The sequence below is a fragment of the Acanthopagrus latus genome, chromosome 23 (genome assembly GCF_904848185.1).
Source record: "Acanthopagrus latus isolate v.2019 chromosome 23, fAcaLat1.1, whole genome shotgun sequence".
Lineage (NCBI taxonomy): Eukaryota > Metazoa > Chordata > Actinopteri > Spariformes > Sparidae > Acanthopagrus > Acanthopagrus latus.
In genome coordinates, this window is record NC_051061.1 from 21,166,584 (window position 1) to 21,185,615 (window position 19,032).

The window sequence follows — 19,032 nt, forward strand, 5'->3', positions numbered from 1 at the left end:
GCACTCCAAAAGGGCTGAGAGGGAAGGGGCCGAGCGAGGAGAGGCGTGAAGGGGAGAGAGAGCGAAAGAGCTGTAATGAAAGAAACTAGTGGAGCACTGGAGTGGAAGCCTGCAAACACAGGAGGTTAAATCACTTATCATTTCAGTGTTTACTTTTTAGATTTCTTCACCTCCTCGCAGACTCTGGTATCCTGTCTAGGATAAAAAACCTGACTTACAAATGGCTTAAAAGGTTTATTTCACCAACCTGACATTAATAAAGTGACACTTACTTTAAAGGGACAGTCAAAAATAGTGTTTTACCTCTTACAGTGGTGAAACGTATCCATCTAGATTGTTTTAGTGTGAGTTGCTGAATTTTGAAGATATTGACCAGCACTTGTGGTCCATAAAGTGCCAAAAAAGTACATCTGAATAGCTCAACAACAGCGTCTCTTTCCAGAAATCTTGACCCGGTTACTCAAAATAATCCACAAACCTTGTTGTGACAGTTTCATATAGGAACTATTTTCTTTCTACTGAACTATACCAGCCATCTGCATCACCAGGCAGAAGAAAGCATCTACTCGAGGATCAGAGGCTCAAGCTTGTGGCAGCAGCGGTGACAGGATGCAAACATTAATGGCGTCCTCCTCCGCTGAGCTGTAATGTTCGCGGGCTTATTTATCTGACGGCGCCTCCGGTTCGTGAGTTGATGCGCACTTCTTTCTGCACGGTGGGAAGAAAAATAGCTCCTATGTGAAACTGCTCACAACAAAGTGTGCAGATTATGTTGAGTAACTGGGTCATGATGTATGGAAAGAGACATCGCTGCTGAGTTTTCTGAGCCATTGAGTTCTATCATACATCATATAGACGAGACGAGGCAGACACGTCTACGGCCGATATCTCAAAAACATGGCAACTCACACCAAAACAGTCCAGATGAATAAATAGCCCTACAGGTGAGAGGAAAATCTGTATTTATGATTGAGGATGAACTGTCACTGTAAGTATGCGTGTGTCTAGTTTTATATTATATGAGGGTCTGTGATGCACTGACAGTAACAGAGAACAGAGCAAGTTCAAAACATTCAACATTCATTTTATTGGTTTGGTTTTTTGAGTACAGTGGTTATTTCTGCCTTTCTGGCATTCACAGACAAAACAAACATAAAACAATAACTGGGAACACAAAAAATATAGCTTTCTGATAATATCTGTGGCTCAGTCTAGTAGTTACAACAGATACAATAGTAACTCTCCGTACCTGATCAACACAAACGTAAATACAAACACTTAATAAACATGTAAAAACTGTCCAAAACCTGGAACTAATACTTTTGAAATTCTGTGTGGTTTATAAAATGAAATAGCTATTTACATTCAATTTGAATAATTATCATTTCAAGGAGAAAAAAAAAAAATATAGTGTATGAGTCTGTCATTAACAAAAATAAACACTGATTATTCAAACTTGTGATAAAATATATAATATTGATTACAATTTCCATTAGGTTCCATTATGTACGTTCAAGTGCTATTAATAAGGATACACAGGAGAGCCGCTGGGGTCGCAGCCGTGTCGGCTCTCCTGTCAGAGTGGCATAAATCAAGGTGCAGCTCAGAGAGTCCGGGGGCAAAAGTCAAAGGTTACAAAATTCAGTCAAAGCTCCACCTCTGAGACACAGTCAAAGTGGTTAGTACAGAAAAGTGGTAGTGATGTGGAAGGGTCAGATTCCTTCTCATCACCACCTCGGTTACACAAAAAGAAAGATAACATTGTGTTACAGCACAAATACTGCTTTTTTTTTTCTCTGCTTAGGTTGTTGTTAATCATAGTGATGCAGGGCAGTCTGATTAGAGCAGCGGCTCATCAGGCCACTGAAGGTAAAGGATGGTTAGTTGAAGCCAGTGCTTGTTATCACTGCCAGTTCTGTTTTTTTTTTTTTTCCGTCTGAGGTCTGATGGTCTCAGTTCACAGCTGCTGGGTGATGTTCTCCTCCTCTCTCACCCGAGACCAAAGAGTGACCAGTTCTGCTTTGAAAGCTAAAAACATGCACTGACCGAAAGCCTCCGTCACAGGAGAAAACAAGTTCAAACTAGAAACTATCGACATTAGCAGCTTCTAAAAATCCTCTTGAAAAATATACATTTTTTAACTTTTTTTTTCATATATAAAAAAATATCTGTAATATAACTATGCAGTTCTTTTCACTGGACGGGTTTGACTTGCAGTCAAATGTGCTTCTTGTGTCTTCACATGTGTGAGTTTGTGATCATGTTAGATTGGTCTGTGGCGGCACGATTGCATGTGTTAGATTGTACTCTTTAATCATATCCTTCTCTTAGAATGATTCCCTTTCTTAAAGACTTACATGTCTCCACTATCTGCTCCTCACCTGTGCTATCTGACATTCTCCCTGTCTCTCTGCAGTCCAGCTTCTCTTATCCTCTGATTCCTGGAATGATTGCGTGCGCCTGCTAACAGACAGTTTGCTGGCTGGACAGTGGACTCTCCAGGGACATGCTGGTGGGAGACAGGTTTGGACGGGCGCAGGGCTTAAACATGGAGGAGATGTAGAAGGCCTGCAGGCACAGACACAAAACATGTGAGGAAATGTATGCAGACCACGCACGCTGTCAATCATTCCCTGTTTATGAACACCATCTGGGATCATAGTGAGGAAAACGAGGCAGAGAGTCTATTGTTTAAACTAACTGTCAGCAGAGAGCTGAGAGGAACAACAGATAATAGTTTTTTCAAGAGTATTTAGACAACAGAGATGTTTAACGTACCACCCAGTACGCGGTGAGTCCTCCTTGGATGAAGCCTGTGACGACGTCAGACGGGTGGTGACGGTAGTCAGAGATGCGGGTCAGGCCGGTGTAGATGGCGATCATCACTAAGAGGAACTGTATTAGTGGGCGCAACAGCCGAGCTCCTCGCCACGACAACCGCGCCTGCAGGTAGAACTGCAAGAAAGAAAAAAAAAAAAACATTGGTTACTCGCTCATGTTGATTTTGACGTTTCAAACACGTTGAGACAGGGTCAACAACGGATTGACAGGTTTATTATTAACAGGTGAGAGAAGTATCATGATCGTGTATGAAAGGCGGCCTCCTCCAAAGGCCAAGTCGTTCAAGAGCAGTCGTGGGGCGAGTCTCTCCACTTTGTAAACACATTATTGCATGATGGATTTTCCCACATGGGCTCTGGAACTCTCTGTGAAACTGTTGTCAGTAAACACAGTTCGTTTGCAAAGGATTGCGTTCTGGTTCTATTAAGGCTTCACACAGAGTCCAAACTTTTTGTGGAATCAATTCAACTTCTATAAACACGGGCGGAGCCCTTCAAGAGAAATATACGACATCCACTCCAGTCTGCTACCCAGAGGGGAAGGAGAAGCCTGGCACGAGTCCATTAACACTATCTACGTCCCATTTCCTCCTTTTGTTCATCCTCATCTCCTCCACCAGCGCTGCAGAATACATGTTTGTGTCTGTAAAAACTGGGTCACAGGGCGAGTGTGATGCAGCTTTATGGAGGTGGCTGGAGGTCTGTCTTGACTAGGAGCACGTGGCCTACATTCCTGCGGCGAGGCCGATGGGGTCCTTCTCTCCCTCTCCTTCCCCAGCTGAGTGCAGGTGTCACTGTTCCTGCCTAAAACACGAGCAGCTGGCCGCGGTCCTGGTGGCGTGTTGCTACAGGTTTCACACAGTCTGTCTGGGTTGTCTAAAACACTAGCTAGCAGCAAACCTGAATGCGAGGCTGTGTGTTTGTGCCTGCGGTGAGCGTGAAACAACAGAGCGGGAGAAAACAGGGGTAACAAAGACTGGGGGGTCGTGTTTTTCTCAGACCACTTCATCCCTTCAGTTCTTTACCCTTTTCTTCCTCTCATTCAGTCGTTCCCTACTCATCCTCGTCTGACTCGTTCTGCTCTCAGAGGAGCTGCTTTTCATTTGGACTTCTTTATTGCACAAGTGCTAATAGGGGATTTTCCTTTCTCTTCTCTCTGAACATCTTCATTTCATCATTTTTCTCATCAGCTGCACACGACAAAATATTTAGGTCACCTAAAACTGTAATGGAAGAGTTAATGACGGGGTTTACATGAGGAATATGGACAGTTTGTGTTTAAGAATGCTTTTGTCTCCATCTAACTGTCATTTCTCTCCCACAATGCACCCATGACCACTGGGCAGTGCAGTGTGGGAGAGCGGAGGAGAAAGATGAAGAGATGGGGGAGGCTGGGGGGGGAGAGGGGGGCATGAGAGGGTGTCTCTTGCTGAAAGAAGCCTGTCGATCTCTCAGCAGGCATATTCAGCCCTCCACCCCCCTCCTCTAAATGAGAGCCACAACAAGGCCTCCTCTGTCTGTGTAGTCTCTTCATCTATTCATGTTCCCCATGGAAAACATTCTCCCTCATTCTTTAACTCCCCCCTTCTCTCCCCCCTCCTCTCAGTCTCACCAGCTCTTTCAGTTTGAAGCCTTTGGAGAATTGCTCCTCTCAAAGATCTCCTCCCTCACGATCAGGAAGTGTGAATATATTTAACAGCACATGTCTGTGTGTGTGTGTGTGTGTGTGTGTTTGCGCATGTTTAATTAGCTTATCTAGTTAATAGTTGCACAGAGTGCTCTCGGCCTCCAGAGACTGGTGCTGTCTCTAATAACTGAAATGCAACTGAGAGCTGTAATATTTCCACAGAACCAAATACTGTAATTACACAACACAAGCTCAGGTGAATGTGAAGGTCACACTCCAGTTGTGTGTGTGTGTGTGTGTGTGTGTGTGTGTGCTTGTGGGGTCCCCAGAACATAAATCCTAAAATTGTAAGCTAAGGTTAGATTTACATGGAGACATATAATGCTCATTTTAAGGTCCATAATTTTATTTTGGATGACTGCTAGAATAGATTTACTTGTTTAAATGCTGAAAGAACGCATCAGTTTTCTACTGCTGCAACACTTCCCCCTCTGTCTGAAACACTCAGCGATCCTGTCTCTTTAAGCCCCCCCCCAATACCCACTCTGCTCTGATTGGCCGGCTCACGCACACCTGAACCAGCACCACTCAACATGTCACGAGTCAGCGCTGATGTGTTTTCAGTTTCTCTCCTACTGTGAATACGGGCATAGATGATGCAAATGTATGACGGGGTGATACAACGTGATGCTAAGAACCACTGATGAACATTTCAGGCACAGAAGTCCTTTTTCTGTGGGAGAGAGGAGTTCCTGTTGGCACTTTGTTTTGTGAGTTTGTTTGTGTGTGTCTGTGTGTGTGTGTGTGTCTATAAAATTAGACTTGACTTACTGCCAGATAGAGCATGGTGTACATTGCGAAGGAAGCATGGCCGGAAAAAAAAGACTTCCTGAAAGAGAACACCAATAAAAAACGTCAAAGGTTACACATTAACGGCAGAGCTATTGTACTCCTCACCCATGGCAAACAAGCCAAATCATTTCTGAATGAAGACACACATGCACACAAGCCACACACACCTTGCTTCTTCCACCAGCTTCTGATTAGTCTCCTTGCACTCGAACTGGGAGACGTAGCTCCCCAGAGTGCAGTTGATGGACTCGTAGGTGATTTTACAGACGCTCAGGAAGTTGGGCCGCAGGCGTCCCACACTTAGCTTGGCCATATTAGTGAGAGACTGACCCACACAGCAGCCAAACATGAAGCTTCCCAGCTCCTTGTACAGGCACGACACATAGAGGTTTCGAACAAAAGCTCGCGAGTGCACGCCTCGGAAACGCACCCGGTAGCATTCAACCAGCGCGATCTGGGAAGAAAAAAGGACAAGAGACACTCGTTAACGTAACTCATAAAGTACAGCTGCACGGTGAAAAGTTACAAACACTCTCTCCATTTCACAATATCAAAGTGATTAACATTAACTCACTGTGCAAACACATAACAGCTATCGTTGTCTTACCGTTATGCCAGTGATGGCTATACCACCAATAATGAGCACGCTGTCAGGAATGACTTCCTTGTCTTTGTTGGGATAGGTGATGCTGGAGTCTCCGCAGAAGAAGCCTCGCCTGTACGGAGTCACCGCCTTCAACTCACACGCAAAGAATGGGATGGAGGCTGATGAAATGTGGGAGAGAGACGGGAGAGAGGGGGAGCAGACAAAAAACAAAAGATGGCTTGATGAGCGTGTGGTTTGTGCAACACAGATAAGACACAGAGAGACAAAGACACTCTTGTCTAACAGGAGCATGAAGGGGACATGCTCCTGTGAGCTCTGAAGAGTGTCAGTCGTCTCGTAGCATGATTCCCAGATTCCTGTTGGATGAAGCATTCCACACATAGCTGCTTTTCCCAGATTATCAGGCAGAGGAGATGACAGACGGACAGACAGGGAGATGGGCATGACAGCGGAGGATTAAGATGAAGAAGTAGGAAGAAGATATTAGAGTGTGCCAGGGTGCCAGAAGAGGACAATGAAGTCACTGTAGGAAGAGTGAAGTATTGTTTTATTGATAGCATGAGTTTTAATCCACCTGATCTTACATTAACAACTGTCCTACTTATGTGTTCACTCGCTTCCCGCCTGGTCACTAATTATCAGAGCTCTGTATCAGGTGAAAGTAGTCCAAGGTCTGGCGTGCTTAGGCAAACAAACCTCACAGCCTGATGGTGAAAGTTCGTTGGGGGAAAAAGTTGCGCAACATTTTAATGACAACATGAAGGGAGATGGTGTGTTTGTGTCCCCTGAAACAAGGACTGAGTTACACAGCTTTTATTCTGTGTTATTTATACTTCAAACTCGTGGCCAGTAGCCCTTTAAAAGCCTGCCCGGCCTGCTCCATTTCTCTGTCCCCTATCCCATGTCCCCTCGTCACCCCATGGAATGCAGCGAGAACATGGGACTAATCATTAACCTCTGTGCCTCTTCCTGTCATCCCTGGCCCTGCTGGTTGGTTGGAACGCGCCCAGGCCAAAACATTGCTCCTGCCAGGGAATCTCTAAGAGTACGTGACTGAGTAGCGCACAGGATACACGCTCAAAATTAGGCCAAAAGGAACGAGCAACCAAATACAAAACCACAAACAATGGCATGCAAACATTCTCTTAAGCAGGATAAATCGATCATTACTGACTGCCAAAGAGCTGGACATGAATACCTGACCTACTAAAGGTAACAATGTGCACACAGGCTTTGGTTCAGTTCAAGCGTCTATTCTGTCATAAACTAATGAAAACTTTCTTTTTTGTCCCCTTGTTGTTTCCGCTTTGTTTTTACTTTTACTTTTTATTTTCATTTGGCCAGATTAAACTGTGGAATAAACGCGACTTGATTGGTTGCCATCACAACCATACAGTCCACTAATAAAATGCAATGAAACAGCCTCGGCGAACTGATAAGCATTGATAACAAGGTAAATAATCTATAGGTTTGAGGCTATCAGCACAGAAAACACACGAGGAGGCGACTCCTCACAGCCGTGTGACTACAGCCGAGACGTAGCCAGACTTGTTTAAGAACACTGAACTGCAGTCGAAAGTGTTTTCAAGTGACCGCTGTAGTCAGAGTCATGCTGACCCTCACAGAAAGACAAAACACAGATAAAAACCAGCCCTCTTCTATATATTCTAACGTGGGCCTTAGTAAGAAAACGAGGGAGGGAATGGGCGATGGAAACATGTAGCGGGCAGATAGTCGAGGCTGTGACGCCAGTAAAGAGAGAGAGAGATTGGAAACACCTCTCATCTGACCCCCGATCTCTCCATCGTCTCATTCAGTCGCCACGTCGGCAAGTGTCTACCTCGTGTAACGCACACATCCACATCCAGGTGCTGTCTGTTGTGTCAGACTAAGGAATTCTCAAACTATTTATCATCTATTTTTAAAACCTGGTGTTGTCTCGTCAGACGTCCTGCCTGTATAACTAGTTGAATGTTATCGTGCAACTGGATAATTCTATTAGTGTGTTTTGTAAGTCATGTAATGCGATCAGTTGAAATCACCCTGCTAGTAATTCTGCAGTCAAATCTTACACTGTAGAATCTAATAATGCTGAATGTTGTGGACGCTGATTACCTGACATGTCTTTAGGAGGAGTAACGTCACAGAAAACTGCTTGAAGTACTTCTGATTAGTTTGTATTAGCTGAGATCACACGAGTATTAGATAAATACTTTGGGAAAGTCCTTTTTTTCCCCCCCTGTTAAATTAAAAGTTAATCTCCTGTATGAGGATTTCCTGGTTCCTCCCGGCCACCTGCATAAAGTTCTCACACATCTCGTAATCTTGTAATCGTAATCCCCTTATCTGTGCGTCATACCTTGGTGGAGACCTGCAGGGATGTGGTGCGATTCATCTCTGATTCAAACTGAGTGGGTGTGTGGATTTTTGTTTTGGTTGGCTATAATGTCTATAACTTGGCATTTCATTTTAAATATGTTTTTTTTTAACCTGGGCACTAAATTAGCTAATCTGGCAGATGTAGGTTTACTAGATTTGCGTTACTCAACAGCAACAACAAAAAACAATGGAAATCTGTCGAGAGCCCGTGAGAATATTCATGTTCTCAGAGGTTTGGGTGGTGGACAATCAATGTATAGTTGTAGTTTTTTAAATATTTAAAGTAATACTTGATATGGGCATACTTACTGGACATGAAAGTTACATTTACAGATTGTAGAATCGCTGCTGGTTCTCACTATACAACATTAAAGCAGATTTTTTTTTTTTTCTAAAGTCTTTTATGTCCAAAAGCAGGGAAAGTTAAGGAAGAGTTGGCAGCTTTGTAGTCATTTTTCTACAGGCTCGGACACGCTACAAGTTCTTCTGAAGTGTTTTTTTGAACTTTGATCACGTTGTACATTAACTGCTTTGGATGTAATCAGACCAGTTTTGTGGCAAAGCGAGATCTTTTACTGCTTTCTATAGCATCCATTAACAGGCTCTCTCTGCATCCTCGTCCCATTCCACAGTATGGCCAGTCCTCGCTCAATAATCAATATTTTGCTGCATTGACAAGAGTGGTAATGGACAGACTGTCCATTAAGGACACTCTGCGGTTACAGTAGGAATATGGACTTCTTCAGAGATCGTTTACAATACATATAGGGGACTAATGGGAACCATTAAGTGCAAGGCCAGATAGCAGCATATTTTATTACCCCAGGCCTGCCAGTACTTGTGGCCTGTGTTGTCCATGTGCAGGCTAATGGCCAAGAACCAAAGATCACTGCACAGTGGCAAAACTGTTTGTTAAGCTTCTAGATAAAACAAAATGTACCTCAACCTGAGTTGTGTCACAAATCCTCCGTGCATGTTCAATAAACAAAGCAAAGGCTTTAGAAACCACACGCATCATCCTCCACAATCCCGTAGAAATGACAAGCTTTGTCACAGTCAACCTCTATGCTTACAACTACATTAAAACAGTTTTCACAACAAGACACAAAAACACTCCAGAGACCCTCACATCATCTGTCAGGCAGCTGTGAGCAAACCTCTGCACCTGGCCAAGACATGCTTTAAAAGAGAGCCGGCCAGGAAAGCCTGTGAGGGGACCCAAAAGGAGGCGGAGGAGTGGGTCGGCTCACAGAGCCGGCCAAAATGTGCTGCTCGCTGGGCCTGACACTCAAGCAGGAATGCTTTCAAATAGTCAAAAGGGATAGAAAGAAAGAAGAGGGGGAGAGAGAGAGAGAGAGAGGGAGGGAGGAAGGAGGAGAGGAGGAATGAGAGCAGAGGGGATATGAGCCTCACTCTGAGAAACTCTTCTGGTTCTAATTTACACATCTATGACCACAGCCCAGAATGAGCTCACTGTGAGGGGAGAACAACAACAACCAAAAGCAAGAAATAAAAAAAAAAAAAAAAACTATGGAGAAAGTGATTAAAGGCGGCCTGCTAAAAGAGAGGGCAGATGGTAGTTACTCATCGACATGCTCTCCAGACAAGTTGCTTAACATCTGCTGATCAATAGAGTGTCAAACTAAAAACTAGGCTAAAATGCATAGCCAGGAGGCTAGAAAATTGACAAATGAGGGTGAGGGCAGAAATACAGGGGTGAGAGAAAACTGGAGAGATGGAGCCAAGAGAGATGCGGCGAGGTTTTACTCTGCGGAGAACAGCAGACGGAGGCGATTAGTGGTGGTTCTGGAATGTGAGGGTCAGAGATCTGGGCTCTGCTGGGACCCGCTCTGTAAACACGACCCCACCTCAACCAGCAGAATACCCCCAAACACGCTCACGTACACATAAAAACCTCACTGGGATGCAAACAAACCCAAGCCACAGCCACATACAACCAAACAAACCACCAGGAGAACCCACCAGCGACTGGGAAGAAAAACTAACCAACCAAATAAACCACACCAGAGCCAAAGAATCCTAAAGGGATGTATTGAGGCAAGCAGCCCGTTCACTATCGCAGACCTAAATAAACTCCTCTGGAGGCTGTTGCTACAAACAAACAGCCTGCGCATCAGAGATTAACACAATACCCTGCCTGCAGCTTTATCCAAGCCACAGTAACGGCCATCTGCGTCATCACACCCAATAATGTTTGACTGTACGAGCTACATCGTTCTACATTTGCCCTCTGATAGGCCTGGTGGACACACAATTAGTGACCTGTCAGCACAGGTCCATCTGGCCTGCAGCTCTGGACTGAGCCGGCGCTGTAGCACCCTTCAGGGGTGGTCCACCCTCGCTGGGCCTCTCACCCCGGCTTCGCATGTGCCAGTGTTTCCCAACTAAATTTTAAGCTGCTTGTTTACCTTTAAGTCAACACTGCAAAAAAGTTATAAGGTCGTGAACTGAACTGTGAAGTGTCGTAATCTGAATCTCTGCAAGCACGATAATCCGTGTTCACAACATTACGAGAAGCAGCGCGACGGCCCGCCTGACACGCTCGTAAACAGCAGTCTGCAGTTGGGTTGGGTGGGCTCCAACGATTATTTACGCAATAATGACTTTCACCGCACAAAGTCTCAGTCTCCATAAGACGGCCTTGGCTTGTTCTTTCATCTAATCACTACTCAGTTTGTGACAGGTTCTTTAGGTGCAGAGCCAAGCCTTTTATGTTTCACCTGATAAAAACAAAAGTCTTTGTTTGAAGAGGAAGTCCAGGAACAGACAGTTTGCACCATCACACACAAAAGGCTCAAGCACACAAAAGAGCACAGTTACAGACACACAAACAAGACAGACTGTTGTCCCGTAGGGTAGGTAACACTCACACAGGAGGTGAAGTCATTCGCACCAAGGCTGTGATTATGATTGTCAAGCATAACCCAATAAAGTACTGTGCATGTCTGTGTGTCCTAGGAGTCGGTTCTTCCTGTTCATCCTTGGTGGCCCAGTCCAGGTAGTGGAAAGGTAGGATAAGGTTGAGTGGTGCCACCTGCACTGACACACAGCCAGCTATCTTTCCATAACTGTCTGGACTATTCTGAGGGACTGTGTTTTTTTTTTTTTTTTGTCTGCCCTGACGGAAGAACAAACAGTCTAATCAGAGAAGAACAAAGAGGACTGAGGAGCCACAACAGGCCTGGATCTAAGTTAACCATCTGCTATCATCAGCATCTGCTACTGCTGGACCTCATGCCATTTTTTTTTTAAGTGGATACTTACAGAGCTCACAGGTTTGTCATATTTTTTAAGAACTACGCTGCATGCATCCACATCATCCGCACTGACAAAAACAAGTCATAAAAGGACCAAGGGTGAAACAGCAAGACAGCTGAAAGTAGCTTCATGGCCAAAAATGCTAATATTTACAGAGGAGTTTGAAGTGCAGAACAGAAGACAGTGTGTGGAAACTGAAATATAATGTTTCTTGTTCTAACTAAAGCTGAAACAATTAATCAATTAATTAATCAGTCAGCCGAACAAGAAGTGATTATACTAATATTATTGTTGATGCACATTATAGATGCGTTTTTTCAGCCGGTACAGATTGGCTTCTCTTTGCTGATACCAACAACAAAACAGTTGATTTCACATCTCGGTCAACCTGTAGTTTATTAACACCAAACAGTAAAAAAGGCTCAAAGTAGTGAGCAAAGATGGATGATCTATTATTCCGTTGCTCTATTTTTAATACTCTAGCCGATATTTGTTGTGTTGAAACTGTTTCAGAGTTTGTGAACGTTGCACTTGTTAAGTCCGTGAAAGCAATTTGGCTTTCGCAGGAATTGGACCAATGACGAGGATGATAACGAATGTTTCAATTTAATTTTAGTAATTCATCATGAAATAATCGTCAGCGAGCTGAACAGTCGCAGGCCGACCACCAGCGCACCAGGTGAGCTCTTTCTTGCCCCCCCTGCTGTTGCTGTGACCACCGGCCAGTGGAGACATGCTTCCCACAGCTGCTTCTGTTCTCTCCACACTTCACTGACCTGCTTCCTGGAGCCCGGCTCTGGAGTTCAGGGCATGAGTGGTGAGGGCTGAAGTGGGCTGTCTGTGTGCCTGTCTGATTCAGCAGGAATATAAAGGACCCGCCACTGTGGTATGTACCTTGGAAACTTTAAAGGAGCTCTCTGGTGGTTTCTGTGGTGTGAAGGTAAGGGTGTGCGAGGTGAGGTGAGGTGCTAGCAGTCTGCAACGTGAGAACGACACGGGGTTGTGGTCGACAAGACTGAAGGAGGGGGGGGGAGCCTGATTGTGGTCGTGCTGTATGTATGGAAAGAGTCGAGAGCTGCAGGCTTGTTTTGTCTGAGTGTCTTGGTTTGCAGTGGAACATGCAGTTGGATCGACTTCAGACGGAGCGGAAGCCTGAGAGGATGAAGGGAGAGAAGGCTCCGGCAGGTGAGATGTGACACAATGATAAAATGGTCCCAGTGATGAGTAACCACGCCATGGCGCCCAAGGGTGGATGTTTTAGTCTCCTTACGGGGGGGACAGACAGAAGAGGACGAGTCATTAGTTCTGACAGACGTACAGGCCGGGCTACAGGCTGTGTTCGGATTCAGGTAGATACTTGGATGTTAAACTTCTCCAAACCCATTCTAGCTAATGAGCACTGAGGATTAGAGTACTACACACATCTTCATTCACTCATTACGGCTAATACCTATGGACCACCCTGGGCACTTACGTAACCGCCATCGAGGAAAAGATTGCAGCTGCCTCATTAAAAGTACATTTGAAGCTATTTGCTGTCGAACAGTTCCTATCCCTCTCAATACTACTTCCTCACTTGGACATGGACAGACAGCTGTGGATTAGATCCCCTCAGGCGCCCACGGGTCTGACCTCTGACCCCTACTGTAGATCCTCATCCCCGTCTCTCTTTCAGGCTACTCTCCCCCACCCCAGGGCCGTTCAGGCTCTCACTTGCCCTTCCGCCTTCAGGCAAACGAGACATTTCTGAGGCCCGAGCTGGCTCTGGAGAGCTAATGGGTGAATGGAGACGTATTGACAGCAGCACACGTGTGTCCATGTAGACGGTCTATGGCAGAGCGTCGCTAATGGATTCCTGATTCTGCGCTGCTGTCAAATGGGAAGGAGATGCATTAATAAACTAACGAGGGAGCGTAAGCAAAATCACTTCTTCCACTAGCTAATGATGCGACTGAGCCATTTTTAATGGCTCTCCATCTGTCATCCGCAGAGTGACGCCAGCGTGTTCCATAACTTCAGAGTGTGTTTGATCAGGGCCTGAAACACGCAGCAAAACACACCCGGCGAATTTGTCAACAAACAGCACGCACATGGCAGCTGTAGTAGGGTGTCCGCATTGGCAACCATGACTCATCCACAAAAACACCCACACCCACACTTTTACTCTCAAAGACACACACACACACGCGCATAAACACACACATAGGAGACAATTTAATATTCCTGGCCCTTTACACACAGACATGCTGTGACTTGTTGGCCTTTTGCTGTCTCACTCACTTGGCGGCTTTCTCTGCCAAAAGACTAGAAGCAGGAATCCTCTACGATAAACCCGCCGCCCGCCCAAAGCACACAAACAGACATAAAACACACACGCACACACTCACACACCTCGCTACATTGCTGGATCACCATCAGTCCCAAAATAGAGTCTGTCTGACGAAAAAGGGGGACAAAAAAAAAAAGAGGGGGGGAAAGAAGATATAAGCTGGAAAAAGGGAGCCCTTTAAAACTCAGATCTCCTCGGTAGATATCGGTCCTCTCGTCCTGGCATGCTGCTTCACGTCTAGAACAAAAACACACTCACACACACACAGAAGTGATCAACTGATTCCAGCTTTCTCCTTCTGTAGAATCCGAGAACCAGTTGAATGAAATCACTTTCTGGTTTAAAACTGCCAATTCAAAGCAGGTGTGACAACTGTGAGTGTTTTGTCTCCTTTGAATTATCTAACATCTTCAAATGATCTTCATTAGCTGATGTTTAATTTTTACAAGTCATCATTAAGGAGGTAAAATGTCAGATAATGTTGAAAAATGCTCATCCGTAACTCTTTGTCATAAACGATAATGAAAATATGCAGTAAGAAGCTGAAAATAGCAAAAGTTTGATATTTTTGCTTGAAAAAAAGACTGAAACAAGTAGTCGATCATCAAACCAGCTGACAGTTAATTTTCTTCTGACTGACTGAGCATGGTGATGCTAATGGTTGCAGCTCTATTGTCCATATAGCATGAAACTATTTCACAATTAACCTCTACAAGAAGGTTAAGCCTAGTGGCAATCGTAGTGTTCCTCTAAGCTGTAAAAGCTAATAGCAGGCTGTCAAGTGTCACTTCCAATCGCTTCCCAATTACTCTTAAGAGAGCCAATAACTGGCTTTATTGGGGTGATGACAGAGAAAGGACCACCTGTGCAGGAGGGAAACAGCAGTGCAGGGCTGCGAGGCTTGTCCCCGCATGCTCTGCAGATATGACAAACACCCGACACCTCCTGACCTCTCCGTGGCTGGACTCTAGATCTTAGATGCAGCCAGGGGGCGCAGATCCTGTCAGCTCTGTCCCGGTCAAACTCCTACAGACCCACCAGGAATGCATGCCGACACTTAGGAACACAAGCAAACACTTGCATACTGCAGCTTACTTGGAACTAGCTGACACTGAGCTGAACCAGAACAATCCATCTCCGTGAAGCATCCCTCGTGTGCATGTCAGAACAGCCCCGTGAGCAACACCTCCTTATGGCCGGGGTGCAACAATGTTAGACAAGCCTGGTGTTGAGTAAGAGTCTGATCGGGTAATCTGAGTCAAAACAGCAGTTCATGTCCTCAACATCCATGCAGTCCACAGCTCATTCTTAAGCCCATACCATGCTAACATTATGTCACCCTCCTCTGAATGTTTAGTAAATACAGAAAAACACACGGAGACACTGTGGAATCCCTCTTAAGCTGATAGTGTAATTGGGACAGGATGCTTCAGGGTGAAATTCCACAATTACAGTGGTGAATGAGCCCCTTTACAGGGTGAATAATGCCAGCAGCCAGTCAGCCGTCTGAGTGAATCTGATGATGGCATTTTTAAGGGAAAATTGGGTTAGTCAGAGATAAGAGGGTTTAGCTAAAAGAAGGGCCCTCTTTATTTTCCCTGAGTGATGGCATTCACTGCCAAATACCCAGAGATGAGTCAAGATCAGGCCTCTGCTGATAACTGACATGATGGTTAACACAGCAGAGACATGCTGGAAGCTGCCAGACAGATGGGAATCTGTAAGTAATCTAATAGCTCAGGAGCAAGACTGGGTTTAACAATATGTTATACTCTGCTATACTGGGGATAGACTCATTAACGGATCCAGTATGCAGCATTTTACCGGAATTAGTGAGGGTTTTCTTGCTCCGCTGAGGGTGACACGATTTAAAAGCGCTCAGGTTTGGCTCTGATGCAGCTGTTTGTCTGTCTGTGCAGTCACGTCTCTGCAGGCTGATTGATTATTATTCATGACGTGTAACCAATCAACACTAATTCATCTGAATCTGCACAGTAACAAGCAACTGGAGTTATTGAATACATGAAGAGAAGAAATTTGCCTCCCAAAGGTGGAGAAGTGGAAGTGTAATCGTCATCCTGAATAAAAAGATATAATTTAATATTGTGCCGTCGTGTCCGTACCCTTTGTGTACTGAACAACTGATCACATGTTTTGTTTAACAGGTGGTTATTGGTCTCAGAATGACTTCTGGTTTTGCTTGATAAAACCCACTTCTTTTATTTTACCAAAGAATATTTCAGTCACAAGACCAACTGGCCCTCTGAATCCTCTCAGATGGGTCTAGCTCGAGGCCCGGTGACTCAGTCTCGTGTTGTAATCTAGTGGGAAGGGGGATAAGAGGGGTCAGGACACGCAATTTTGTGAGAAAGCAAGTGGCGTGTCTGCGGAGGAGAACTGAGAGAGACCATTTCCTCCCTTCTGCTGACTGATGCTGGGTGACTAGCCACTTCCGAAGCACAAAACAAAGCTGCTGAGATGTGTGCGGAGTGAACAGCTAATAGCATACCTGCAGGGGTTAAGAATAACACGGCAGAGAAACTGACTGCCTCACACTGTTGTTTTGTCTGCCGGGCTGCTTCCTTTGCTTTAACTGCCAACGAGACTGAGACCTGTCGGTCCGCCTAGACGGGTTCTGCCTCTGTCGTGTTTGCTGCAGGTCCAGATAATCAGTCAGTCGCACAGCGCCGATGCTCCCGTCCCGATCAGTCATGTGACATGACGACATGAAACTTATTAAACTATATTTTGTCACAATGAAACTGGCTTTTACAGGGTTTCCCCCACAAGGCTGAACAGAGGTAGAAGGTAATTTAGTGTTTTTATTCATGTCCTATTAAAGTCCAATACAGTTCTAAGGAGCCAGAGTTTCACTGACGTGTTCCCGTTTTGTCAGACATTTACGCGCTATAACATTTAAGAGATTTCTGCCGATGAAAAGCTAATTCTCATTATTTTACAGTAATTCGCAAACGATGAGGGCACGATGAGAGGATGTGTGATCAACGACTGAGATCAATCTAACTTTAATATAATGATAATCATGCTGCTCTTTATAATCAAAACACAGTCCGATCAAATCTGATCACGTGGAGGTTTCTGATGTTATATGGCTTCATAGGACAGATATCGCTGGCTATGATTATTATGTTACGTTATCTATTGTAGGGCTGCACAATGAAAATATTATTTCATAGTTCTGTCACATTTTACCTCCATCACCTGCGATTTCTATATTTGCACTTTGCCATATTGAAACGTATTATTTCATCATTATTTTAATTCACTGCTTATCTCTGAGTTGTTGCTGTAAAAATGTAAATACACACCAACATTCACAATCTCCTCCTCCATTGTAAGTTTAAAACTATTTGATATTGTTTGGCAGACTGTGTCTGCAGGGGCGAGATGACTTTGAAAAACCTGACCTTAAAAAACACACAATTAGCCGATCAAATCAGCTGTCAGGTGGAATCATCAGTGATTTACAGAGAAACTAACTGTGAGCGCTCTGTCCTGTGTTCCCCTCGGATGTCTCCTCCACATGTTTTGTTCCTGATTGTTTGTACCTGTGAAAACTTGCTGGTTAATTGAATTATAAACCTGCACAAGCCTCCAGCTGAGCTCTGTTAATGAATCTGTGGCTGACGTCCAGCAGTCCTGCAGGGAGAGAGAGAGGCAATTTTCGGCACGAGAACACAAGCACGGGGGCCATGTTTTTATCCCGATTCCCACGTTCTTCTCCCGGGAACTTTGGGGGGGTTACCATGGGAACAGATGAATTCCCGGGACAACTCTGCTGCCAGCTGAGCCCCCCTCCTCCTCCTCCTCTCCTCCTCCTCCTCTCTTCCTCTCCTCTCCTCCTCCTCCTCCTCCTCTTCTCCTCTCCTCCTCCTCTCCTCCTCCTCCTCTCTCCTCCTCCTCTCCTCCTCCTCCTCTCATCTCCTCTCCTCTCCTCCTCCTCTCCTCCTCCTCCTCTCCTCTCCTCTCATCTCCTCCTCCTCCTCTCCTCCTCCTCCTCCTCCCTCCCTCCTGCCCCCACGTGCACTGAGGGGAACAAGCTGAGACTTTCTGCCTGTTTGAACAGTTTCCACTTGACTTCTGGAGAAATGCTTTGCAGCCTCGTTGACTTAAACAAATCCCCATTCGACGTGTTTTGAGTTGTGTTTTTTTTTTTTTCTTTCCATGAGAAAACCAGTTTCGTTTAACCTCCTTCAGACCTTCTGTTACAGTTCACATGATCCGCAGAGCTGCCGTTGACACAAGGCGAGCTGACAGCGTTATTTAAAAGTGTTAAAAGTTACTGACTGTAACCTCAAAGCTTTTTTTTTTTTTTTTTTTTTTAAAGGCAAATTTTAAATTGGAATTGTGGCTGATAAAGTGAAGAAAGAAAATAGTTTGCCTCAAGTCAAAACCCACTAAAATAGGCCAAATGAATAGACCTGCTCTTACCGACACAGAGACATATTACATCCAGACCGACAAGCATCCTCCTCTTGGTGCAAAACGACCTTTCCTCCTCAGGCTGGGCGAGGAAGTGATTCCCAGCCCCGTTCCCGGTGCTCTCCCCGGCACCGCCGCTGTCAGCCAGCCGCAGCTGGAGCTCCGCGTCCCGGGGCAGCGTGTTGCTGTTGGTACCGGTGGAATTAACCTTTTGCATGTCTTTACACGTTAATGACAAAAAAGCAAGAAGAGAAAAAAAGTAGTTGCAGTGAGTCTGTTGAAAAAAAAAAAATCCCAAACTTTTCAGTCCATCCGTCGTCTGTGCGACAAATCCATGTCAAGGAAAGTTTGACAGCAGAGGACCCTGCTCAAACACCCGACCGACCGACCGACCGACCCGACCGACCAACCGACCGACCAGCCAACTGGTACTTTAGGTAAACTCACACGTCTGTCATCAAAAACGCGAGAGAAAGGTGAAAGCGGAGTGGAAGAAGGAGGGAAAGAAAACATCCGAGTGAACTTCAGAGCTCTCAGCCAACTCGTTCAGTGGGAGCGCGCTGTTCCCTCTGCTCCAGTCCCACAGCGTCCCGAACACCTCCACAGTCTCTGCAGCACCGTCCAGACTTTCAAAATAAAACTCTCTCTGTCGGTGAGGGCAGCTCTCGCCGTGGGA

At 45.2% G+C, this 19,032-nt stretch overlaps 1 protein-coding gene across 1 annotated transcript; it reads right to left on the reverse strand.

Annotated features, from left to right (window-relative positions):
* Positions 1–1,067: 1,067 nt before the first annotated feature.
* On the reverse strand, positions 1,068–18,930 carry ppap2d (phosphatidic acid phosphatase type 2D). The gene is made up of 6 exons (XM_037088910.1): positions 18,366–18,930; positions 5,927–6,084; positions 5,487–5,773; positions 5,299–5,356; positions 2,779–2,955; positions 1,068–2,568 (listed from the first exon to the last, which is right to left on the reverse strand). The coding sequence occupies exons 1-6, from the start codon at positions 18,571–18,573 to the stop codon at positions 2,464–2,466; spliced, it is 993 nt and encodes a 330-aa protein (XP_036944805.1). The 5' UTR covers positions 18,574–18,930; the 3' UTR covers positions 1,068–2,463.
* Positions 18,931–19,032: the final 102 nt, after the last annotated feature.

What these genes read in the sequence shown, in the direction of transcription:
- ppap2d (XM_037088910.1), bottom strand. Translation starts at nt 18,573, where the DNA reads ATGCAAAAGGTTAATTCCACCGGTACCAACAGCAACACGCTGCCCCGG. An exon ending in ACACCATGCTCTATCTGGCA is followed by an intron (nt 2,956 to 5,298) that starts GTAAGTCAAGTC and finishes TCTTTCTTGCAG; the next exon opens with TTCTACCTGCAGGCGCGGTT. An exon ending in GACTCACCGCGTACTGGGTG is followed by an intron (nt 2,569 to 2,778) that starts GTACGTTAAACA and finishes CTGTGCCTGCAG; the next exon opens with GCCTTCTACATCTCCTCCAT.